Raw genomic sequence first — 10,835 nt, 5'->3', positions numbered from 1 at the left:
CAGGTCACTGCATCTTAACAAAAACCTTCATTAAGCTCGATTGTTACGTTTTATTTTCCCTCAATAAAGTAAAACTACACAGCAAAACTCAAGTTCATTCCTTTGACCTTTTCAAACATCATATACTGTACATATTTTATAATGCATGTATTATAGTGGGTGCCATAGATATATAAACATAGGTGTAACTATACGTATACATATCTATAGCGGATGCTCTCTTAATTATTATTTGTCCATTTATCAATGTCTATATATCTATTGGAATATCTCTCTCTCTCTCTATATATATATATATATATATCTTTTTTACAGTCTATGATTGGAACAGTGGATTGAAAACCAGCAGTATAGTGTAAATAAAGCAGTAAACACGCGTGTCTTTCATTCCCCGCACACATTTTTATTTTACATAGTAAAACTTCAAATGGATGCCTGTTTGGATTCGACAGCACGGGTGAAAGGGTTAATGACAGGCCCTGTCAATCAAAATCAACCTGTGATATCTGTGCAATAAAACAAAGACAGAGAATGCAATGTTAAATTAAAATAAAGCAGCTAAAAAAACTCTGTTCCATGTTGTCAGTCAGTTAAACATTAGTAATGGTTTTCTCTTGCCATTTTCATTTAGTGTTAGTTGTTCTTATTGATGCCGTTTCACGGTTTCCTTCATAAATAAATAAAACTCTCACACCTGCACTAATAATAATGATTTATCAGCAATTACTGAGAAAACACACACACACACACAAAAACAATGTTTTTTTTTACAGTCACTAGGACACATTTCTCGGTCACTTATATAAGGATAACTGTGGATAAACTGAGGATTATTAATCGCTTTGGCACGAAATACATTCAGTGACGACATCTGTCAAATTACATGAATACATTTCAAACACCAGCAAAACTCAAGCCAGTTTACACATTTACAAACGGTTCGAATTAAAACGAACATAATGAAAAACTGAAGTATTTGCAACATTTACACAGTATTCCGAATCTAAAAAATGAAATGCTATTATAACATTAAGTGTATCTGAACACCCACACAGGTTCAGGTTCATTACTGTCAATACAAAAGGGGATATTTATCAATATTTTATTGTAATGTAAACATGCGCTATGTAACAAACAGCAGTGAATTGTAAACAGGAGAGTGTCATTCTCGTTAAGAACATTTACACAAGCAATCAGTGTATAATGCTCCTGTTGTTAGTGTTTAATGAGTGGAAAAGTGAGCTAACTCTCTGCTAGTGTTCTGGAAGAATGACTCTGAGACATGAAGTGTTTTGGTTAGTTTTGAATGTGAAATGAACCGCTGTGCCAAAGCTGAAAACTGGGAAGAGTTTTGAGAAAGTGACCGAAGTTTTTGAGAAAATGGTGTCGTAGCGATTGTAAAAAACATAAGACTCAGATTACTTTCTCAACACGTGATCCTGGTCTGATAGTGAAAGCAGAAGCACAGCCAGATCAGGAGAGCACATGTCGATGGACATTTCATGTGGATTCAGCCTGTCTGCGATTTTATCAGAGAAGCTTTCTAGCGAAACTCGTTTCTGTCACGAAAAAAAAAGAAGAAGTAATTATGTCTTTTTGAATCTCAAAATTCAGTTTATTTATCACAATTGCAAGGTAATAACTCACAATTCTGATTTTTCCCGCAATACCGAGTTTATACAACATTTCGCATTTCTAACGGTTTTCTCGTAATAGCGAGTTTATATTTTGCAATTTGACTTTTTCGCAATAGTGAGTTTTTGTCTTGTAATTCTACCTTTTTTTATATTTCTTTTTTAAGACTTTTTTCCCCCAATAGCGATTTAAAATTTAGCAATTCTGACTTTTTTTGCAATAGTGATTATATATTTTGCAATTCTGACTTTTTTTCCACACTAGTGATTTAAAATTTTGCAATTCTGACTTTTTTTCCACACTAGTGATTTAAAAATTTGCAATTCGGACTTTTTTTTGCAATAGTGAGTTTATATTTTGCAATTTGAAATTTTTCGCAATAGCGAGTTTTTGTTTTGTAATTCTACCTTTTTTCCACGCAACAGCTTTTTTATATTTCGCAATTCTGACTTTTTTTGCAATAGCGAGTTTATATTAAGCAATCCTGTCTTTTTTCTTGCAATTACGAGACAAATAAATGTGTAAAATTGCAGGTTATGAATAGAACTGCGAAATATAAACTCGCTATTGCAAGCAAAAAAAATTTTGATATGGAAAAAATTGCCTTTATTTTTTTATTCAATGGCAGAAACAAGCTTCCATAGTATATTTAGTTTTCACCACAGAATAAAAATCTAAATTGTGCAATTGCGAGTTATCACCTTGAAATTCTGCCTTTTTTTAAATCAAAACTTTAAGAATAATAAAGTCTGAATTATACGATAAAAAGTCACAATTACCCATTTATTTTATAATTCCTTGGCGGAAACAAGTTTCCATACTCGTCCACTTAATTCATTGCAACTAAAAACCCTTCAAAAGTAAAGGGAAAATTATAGATATATAAAAAAAAAAACATCTGCATCAAACTCTCTAATAAATTAGCTGATTGGAGCTCAAATAAAAAAAACTGTTAGTCAATAGCCTTGGCTGTGTGTGTCAGCTACATCAGCACCGCAAAAGATCAGTGTGTGTGTGTGAGAAAGTGTGTGAAAGTGTCACTGCATCATCATTTAGTTTCAGGTTCAGTCCTCGAGTCATGTGGACTCTTAATTCAATCTCCACAGCCAATAAAACATCAGCGTCACACACCTCATTAGCATAGACACGCCCCTACACAGTCTATTAGCCTATCACAACACGCCCCGGTGTCTGCTGGAGTGTAAAAGAGAGAGAGAAAAGAGAGACGGTGTGGAGGAAGGATGAAGAGAGAGAGAGAATGATGGGATTGCAGTGAGGAAGAGGATTGATCAGTATTCATCCTGATCTCGTGGCTGATCGTCAATCTCTTCGTCTTCCGGAGGCGCAAAACCATCCTGAAAAACAAACCAGATATCAATAAACATTACGTTTGTCAGCGCTCGTACAGATACTGTAAAATCTAATCCCAGGACTTTTCAAGCACTAGGCCCTACTTTTGTTTTTTTTAAGGACTACAATCAGAGATCTCACTTATCAAACAATATCTTTCTTTATTATCTTTTAAATTCTTAAAAAACTTTACATACAAATAAACCAATAAAACAAAATGGTACAAATAAAGTGCAGCACAAGCAAAGACTGGAAACTTTAACCACTGAAAGGATACGATGATTAAGATATCGCTTTCCTTATTCAAACTGATTTTTTGTCTCATGAATATATGATTGACTTGAAGAATAAAAGATGTATCATATACTTGGATATTAATGAGCAATATCACACTCATAACCGTGCGAAATGCATCTATATCTATATCAGACGGGCTGTAGCGTTGATTATGAGTGTAAAGATTGTTTTATCAACAAAATTAAAAATATATTTCCCATATATTGTCTTGTCTTTAAATAATTCAAGCTTTCAAGGGGTTTCCAGGACTTACATTTCCAAAAGTCAAATTCAAGTATTTAAACAGTGACCACAACCCAGGGTTTGTACAAAGGGCTTAATGACGTCATGTGTAAATTTTTTTTTTTTAAATGCACTACTTCATAAATCTGATGTCATGCCATGGTTAAATGAATGACATTATTAGCATGTTTAGTTGCACTAACTGACCACAATGCATTGCATTAACAGCGCCTGCGTTTCAATGCACGTCACCTCTGTGGCGTAGAGGACCTCCAAGACTTTGCCGAGGACGGGGTTCGTGTCGCTCTCGTGCTCTTGACACACCAGCTCAATGTCTCTGAGTTTGCTGAAGTAAAAATCTCTTTCTTTCTCCAAACCGTTGACCGTCAATTTCAGATCCATCAGCTGCAGGATAAAAAACATGTTTAATGAATGATTCAATGACACTAATTTAAATTTTCCTTCATTTTTTTGTAGTTGCTTAATCTTATTTATGTTTTGTCTGTACATTAGTACTTAATAAATTCTGGTTGGTTAATAATCGACTGAATGCTAATCGAATGAATCGTGTTAAAGTAGCACACAATATCTGAAAATACATATTTAAATTAGGCTGCATTCTGCACTTCTCATTGGCTCATGCTTGTGTTCAGAGTTAAACATATATTTATTAGTGCTGGACAACAATAAATCGCATCCAAAATAAAAGTTTGTGTTTACATAATAATATATGTGTGTGTAGTGTGTATGATTATTTTGTATATATAAATACAAACATGTGCATGTATATATTTAAGAAAAATGTGTTATTTATACATAGAAATATTTAATATAAATTGTGTTTAAATATTTATACAGTATATACATGCAAATATTTCTTAAATATATACATGCAAATGTGTGTATTTATATATACAAAATAATTATACACACTACACACACATATATTATGTAAACACAAACTTTTATTTTGGATGCGATTAATTGTTGCCCAGCACTACTGAAAATACATGCATATTTAAATTAAGCTGCATTCTGCACTTCTCATTGGCTCATGCTTGTGTTCAGAGTTAAAATATATATATATAAAAATTATAAATTTGTATCTCCTTCTAACCTCCTTCTGCATTTGTAAAAACGTTATAAAAAGCATCAAATGAAGTAAAGTTTTACCTGCTGATTGAGCTCCATGATCTCGGCGTCGCCACCTCCGTTCCGTGTTATCGGGATGTTCCGCCTTATTCCAGTCGAGGGGGTGGAGCTTATGACACGCGGGGGGGCGGGCATAGTTTTCGGTGCCGTCGGTGATGTCCGCTGCGGTCCTATATATAAAAACAAAGTCATTAGCCAATCACAACACACCACTTCACACAGCAGCCTATCACAGAGCAGAGGCTCAATCGTCAGCCAATGGAAATTCAAGATCCATACCTAGAGATCGGCATGGGGAACTTTCCGTAAGATTACGGAAATGCAAATCAAACCAGCTATTAGCCTAAGTGAAATATGCATATTATCCCGGATCCATGAAATAACTGGCCTTTAAAAATAAAAATCTGCTGTCTCTATGGGAATTTAACATAGGGGTGTACAGACTTATGCAACCTGTATTTTAATGAAGAACATTTATTTATTTACGATACATTATTCATTCACAAAGAAAATTGGTGTCCTTAAAGGTTGGATTTTCCCTCATTTTTTTAATTAAGGCATTAAGATCAATTTCCAAAAGGTGATTTTTTATCCCTCTTTTTAGGCAACTTTAGCATGGGTGTCCTAACTTATTCACATCACTGTATATATATACACATATGCATATATATTCTTTATTTTTATTTTATCATTATTTTGTCTATATATATATAAAATAAAAAGAAATAAAAGAAGTGTGTGTGTGTGTGTGTATGTATGCATGTATATATATATATATATAAAATAAAAGCTGATTTAATTAATTTATATATTTTTTATCTCTCTAGTTGAAAAGCATCAATGAAAAGAATCAAACAGAAATCCAAAGCCAGAACACACAAGATCAAATCTGAAACAAATTCAAGCCTGAAAACAAACACAAAACCATCAGTTTGAGAAAGTTTCTCGCAGAGACGCAGGCGAGCGAAGCACACACAGACACACGCGTGCGGAGGAGGTGTGTATGGCAAGCCGTCTTAACTTTTATTCATTTCCAGGATATGAATCCTTGATATCAACAATTGAATTCTTGATATCAAAAATAAAGGTTTTTACTAGTACTAGTAAGAATTACTAGTAAATTCTTGATATCAACAATTGATTTTGAATGGCAGCCTATGGTGACATTTCACTAGTGAAAATACAATTACAGATATCAAGAATTATAGTTTTTACTAGTTGCAATTCAATTGTTGATATTAAGAATTATAAGTTTAACTAGTGAAAGTGTAAATGTTGATATCAAGGATTAGCATTGTTACTAGTGAAAATGTAATTCCTGGTATCAAAAATTGTCATTGTTACTAGTAGAAATATTATTCCTGATATCAATAATTATAATTTTACCTAGTGAAAATTGAATTGCTGATATCAAGGATTCATATCCTGGAAATGAATAAAAGTTAAAACGGCTTGCCATAGGTGTGTGTGTGTGTGTGTGTGCGTCGGGTTACCTGCCGCTCTGGAGGAGTTCTTGGATTTGTGGAAAATGACTTCACCTGGGTTGGGAAGAGGTGTGATGTCTTGGCCTTGTCGAGCAAACTGAGGGTCGTACTCCTTCCCGTCGTAGTTGGCGTCAAATAACTTCTTAAACCACTGAACAAACTCGAAGTTGTCCTGAAACCTCCCTTTCACGAGCTTCTCCACTGGGATGATCTGAGATCAGAATTACATGTGAGAAGGAAGTGATGTAACAATATATCACAATACAAAAATGCAACAATATGTATTGTGGATAGTTCACCCAAAATAAAAAGGGAAAAAATTCAAGTTTTCAGAGTTTTAGTGTCAGCACTACATTAAACTACTATATATAATGTTGAATATAATGTATAATAATGCATATTTGTGGGTCCTGATAATGCCAAATGTCTGATGTTACCAGTAAAAGTGGCCTATACATTATTTTAAATATATCTAGTGAGTGACAGAGTCAGTAATAAAATTATTCTGTATTTTCAGCTTCATAATCATAATATTGTTATTCTGGTGTCTCTGTTGTTCTTTGGGTTTCCATCAGCAAATCCAAGTCTATTCATTTACACACACAATGTAATATTAAATTTAGCATTTTAATCAACAGGACGTTTTTTGTTCACCTTTTATCATATGTCTTATATAATATGAGTTGAGTAGCGTGATATTAATCGAACACGAACTTTGAAACGATGTGTATTATGAAAAGCGATATACAAATAAATGAATTGATTTGAATACATTTTATTTTTTTAAATGTTACTACTTAGTGTAAAAGAGCATTCAAAAGACACAATCCTATAGTGTTTACATTTCCTTAATGTTTTCTGTAACGTTCACATGTAACAGATACAGTGTAGGATTCACTTTGAAACAGTTTTCACGCAGAAAATGCTAGTAAATTTGACAAACAGAAATGTCAAGTAAGTTACACTTTAACATAAAATGTGCAGTCTATTATTTTTTACAGTGTATCAGTCAATCTTTGTGTTGTTTATTATCATATTAGTCTAAATTGTCGTGCTAACATCAGTGTATCAGTGTAAATTAACGTGTTACAATTAGTGCTGGCAAATTGATTAATCACATCTACCTTTGATATGTCTTGGAGTATCGTATGGTATCGTGAGTTCAGTATCGTGATATGTATGGAATCGTGACATGAGGGTGTCGCTACACTCCTAGCGATGAATGTTTCCCAGGTGAACTAGCGGCCTCACCTTGTCGACGCTCATCCTCTTGAACGCCGCCTGCAACACTTTGAAGTTGCTGATGTATTCGTGCTCCAGTTTGGCCTGAAACTTCACTTTCCTCAGCAGAATAGAGCCGGGAAACAGCATGTCCATGAACTGACAGTACGCCGCACCTGAGGAACGCCACCAACAGAAGTCAGCTTTATTTATACAACACAGATCGTTTCAAAGCAGCTTTACAGAGATAACAGGAAAATAATGCAACAAAGTTTGTTTCCAGAAGAAAATAGCGTCACAGTCCTGCTGTGATGTAAGTTCAGTGATGCTTCATTTTTGTTGTAAAAAAGTTATTAATTTAGTACATATTAGGGCTGCACAATATTAAAAATATGTATATATCGCGGTATGCATATCGCTACGGCTTGCAATAACTGACGTCATGAGCAAAAGACAAAGAAAATCACTCACTTTTGTAGCTAGCTTTAATAAGAATCAGGATATATTTATTTCATACAGTGAAAATTAAGCAGTGTTTATTTTTACATTTGATTATTCAGTTTCTGTAGTTAAATAATCCTAATGTATGATAACCTGAAACTGATGTTGATCAGGAAAATCTAAATATGTGTGTGTGTGTGTGTGTATGTGTGTGTGTGTGTGTGTGTAATGCATGCCCCCAACCCCCCTAGCAAGAAGGACCTCTGTATATAGAAAACCCTGCGTACGGCCCTGGACTCTTTCCGCGCTAATAGCGTACCTGAGCAGAGCTGCTCGATCTTGGTGTAGTTGAGGTGAAGCGAGTCGTTGACCCAAGCCAGCATATCATGTCTGCTCAGGTTCTCGATGGTCATCGATGTGGAGTAAACGTTTACCGCCATCCCCTAACTGCAGATAAAGCAGAGAAAATCAGCGTTACACAAACAGCTAGTTCAACTAGCCAGTCAACAGAATGCTAGTAGCTAACATTCTCAAAATACAAAAACATTATTTATACATCGTTTTTGGAATGTTTTTCTAATACAAAAAAAAATACATGCATACATACATACATACATACACCCACCCACACACACATATATACACATTTACAAACTTTATGTTAGATGCGATTAATCGCATGAATCGATTTGCCAGCACTAGTTACAATCACGATTAATCACTTCTAACACAAAAAGTTGGTTATAGTTTCCTGTAGCTCAAACAGTAGAGCGCTGCCGCTTGCAACATCAAGGTCATGGGTTCGATTCCCAGGGAAAGCAAGAACTGATAAGAATGTAAACGTGTACCTTGAAATGCAATGTAAGTCACTTTGTTATTTTATTTATATATATATATATATATAGCTAAATGTAAATATGTATATATATATATATATATATATACTTTACATTTATGCTTTTGGCAGATTGCACTTACATTGCATTTCAGGGTACACGTTTACATTCTTATCAGTTCTTGCTTTCCCTGGGAATCGAACCCATGACCTCGGCATTGCAACCTGTACTCTTTGAGCTACATAAATAAATAAACACACACACACTTATGTTAGATGCAAGTAATCGCAATTAATCGATTTGACAGCACGCCACAATCGCATCTAGCACAAACGTTTGTATATATATATCAAATATACATACATTTTATATATATACATATATTTATTTATATATATATATATATATATATATACACACACACACATATATTAACAAACTTTTTATGTTAGATGTGAGTAATCTTGATTAATCGATTTAACAACACTAGTTAAAATTTTGCATAACTTAGTTACTTTTTATTGAATTTAACATGTTTTGTAACGGTTGCGTTACTTTTTCTCCCGTGGGCGGGGCTTACTTGTACTATTTTTGGTAAATGTAAAGGCCTTTTCTCAGCAAAACTGAAATGAATAAGCCTTACTAATATACTACGCACTTACTCACGACTCTCTCAACATGGGGACAGGAGAGCTGTCAGTCAATACATGTGTAAACAAAGTAACTTACGTTATTTAGCTCAGATATTTAGTTGTAGATTTTAAAGTAATGCATTACTTTACTAGTTACTTGAAAAAAGTAATCCGATTATGTAACTCTAACACTGATTATCACCAGAGAGTGTTTTAACGCCTTTAATAACATGATCTGGTACTGTTATAGGTGTGTGTCTGTTCTTAGACATCAGTAATGAGATTAAACTCAAGCATGTGCACGTAGTAGAAACACACACACACACACACACACACACACTTTAATTGTGTGATGTTGTTCTGGACTGTAAATAACCACAGACAGGACACAGAGAGGATTACCTGCCAACAACAGACACATTTTGACTAGAATACTGATTACTGTAGACAGAGTAACAAATCAACTTTAATACATGCACAATTTTCCTTGTTTTTAATTGCAGGGTTTAGAGCCGATTCAATATTTTACAGCTGCAAACTTGTAAAATCTTTGCTCCTTAGCCATAATTCCATATGGGTGTCCTCTTATTATTATGTTTATGATCCATGATGGCATACATTCAACTGGTGAAAGTGCGGAAGCATCAAATATCTCTTTCCAAATACATTATTTTAGGGAAAAACATTGCGATTATATTCTTGATTTAAAGAAGGGTTTCCCAAACTAAGAACAAACAAAAAAAACACTACTGAAAATATATAAAATCATAATGTAAAATTAAAAAAAGATGAAATATTACATTTGTTTACCAGCATGTCATTAACTGACATCAGAGAACATGAAATATTAACTTTAAATCTAAAATTCTTAGAAGCTTTAACTCCCAGTTTTACAAGTTCAACTAGAAGTCATTAATACGCCTGAGCAGTGAACCTGACACGTTCCAAACATTCTGACCAACCAATGGCGTGAGTTTGTGGGCGGGGCTCTCTGCTTGTCCAACCAATGGAAGATGGCGCAGTTTTCAGGAAACTTGTTTAGGATTATTTTCTTGTTTTTGACACAATGAGGCTAAATTAGGCAAGAACACATGATCACATGCTCTTTCTGTTACAATAGGTGACCCACTAACAGCCTGGCAATACTACACACCACACACACACACACACACACACACATACATACACTCACACACACTCTCTCTGTCACACTCACACTCTTACTCACTCACCGTCAGTAGGTGGATGTCACAGTAGTACACTAGCTCTCCTCTCAGTTACTGCTCTCTCTGTCACACTTATACTCACACTCACACACACTCACACTCACACACACACTCACCGTCAGTAGGTGGATGTCACAGTAGTACACTAGCTCTCCTCTCAGTTACTGCTCTCTCTGTCACACTCATACTCACACTCAGACACACTCACACTCACACACACTCACCGTCAGTAGGTGGATGTCACAGTAGTACACTAGCTCTCCTCTCAGTTACTGCTCCCAAAAGAACAGTGTCCTACAAACCAAACACAAACACAAAGAGAAACACACTGAACAAACA

The 10,835-nt window shown here is 34.6% G+C and overlaps 1 protein-coding gene across 6 annotated transcripts in view; it reads right to left on the bottom strand.

The window, feature by feature from the left end:
• Positions 1 to 382: 382 nt before the first annotated feature.
• The window catches only part of LOC143740008 (microtubule-associated protein RP/EB family member 3-like), a 14,137-nt gene continuing 3,684 nt past the window's right edge, over positions 383 to 10,835 (bottom strand). The window contains exons 2-9 of one of the 6 annotated variants that reach the window (XR_013204707.1): positions 10,721 to 10,790; positions 8,122 to 8,249; positions 7,392 to 7,537; positions 6,150 to 6,351; positions 4,678 to 4,826; positions 3,757 to 3,909; positions 2,337 to 2,990; positions 383 to 2,119 (exon numbers count right to left, since the gene is read on the bottom strand). Coding sequence is in view for 4 of the 6 variants with exons in the window: in XM_077232020.1 (XP_077088135.1) it covers positions 2,925 to 2,990; positions 3,757 to 3,909; positions 4,678 to 4,826; positions 6,150 to 6,351; positions 7,392 to 7,537; positions 8,122 to 8,242 (837 nt within the window). In the remaining 2 variants the exon portion in view is untranslated. Of the gene's footprint in view, positions 2,991 to 3,756; positions 3,910 to 4,677; positions 4,827 to 6,149; positions 6,352 to 7,391; positions 7,538 to 8,121; positions 8,250 to 10,502; positions 10,791 to 10,835 lie in introns of those variants that run through there. The other 5 variants (XR_013204708.1, XM_077232023.1, XM_077232020.1 and 2 more) reach the window with 5 other exon arrangements.

This window comes from Siphateles boraxobius, unplaced genomic scaffold (genome assembly GCF_051911475.1).
Source record: "Siphateles boraxobius isolate OS27281-9 unplaced genomic scaffold, OSU_SipBor_1 162, whole genome shotgun sequence".
Classification (NCBI taxonomy): Eukaryota; Metazoa; Chordata; class Actinopteri; order Cypriniformes; family Leuciscidae; genus Siphateles; species Siphateles boraxobius.
This window is presented reverse-complemented; position numbering and strand designations above follow the sequence as displayed.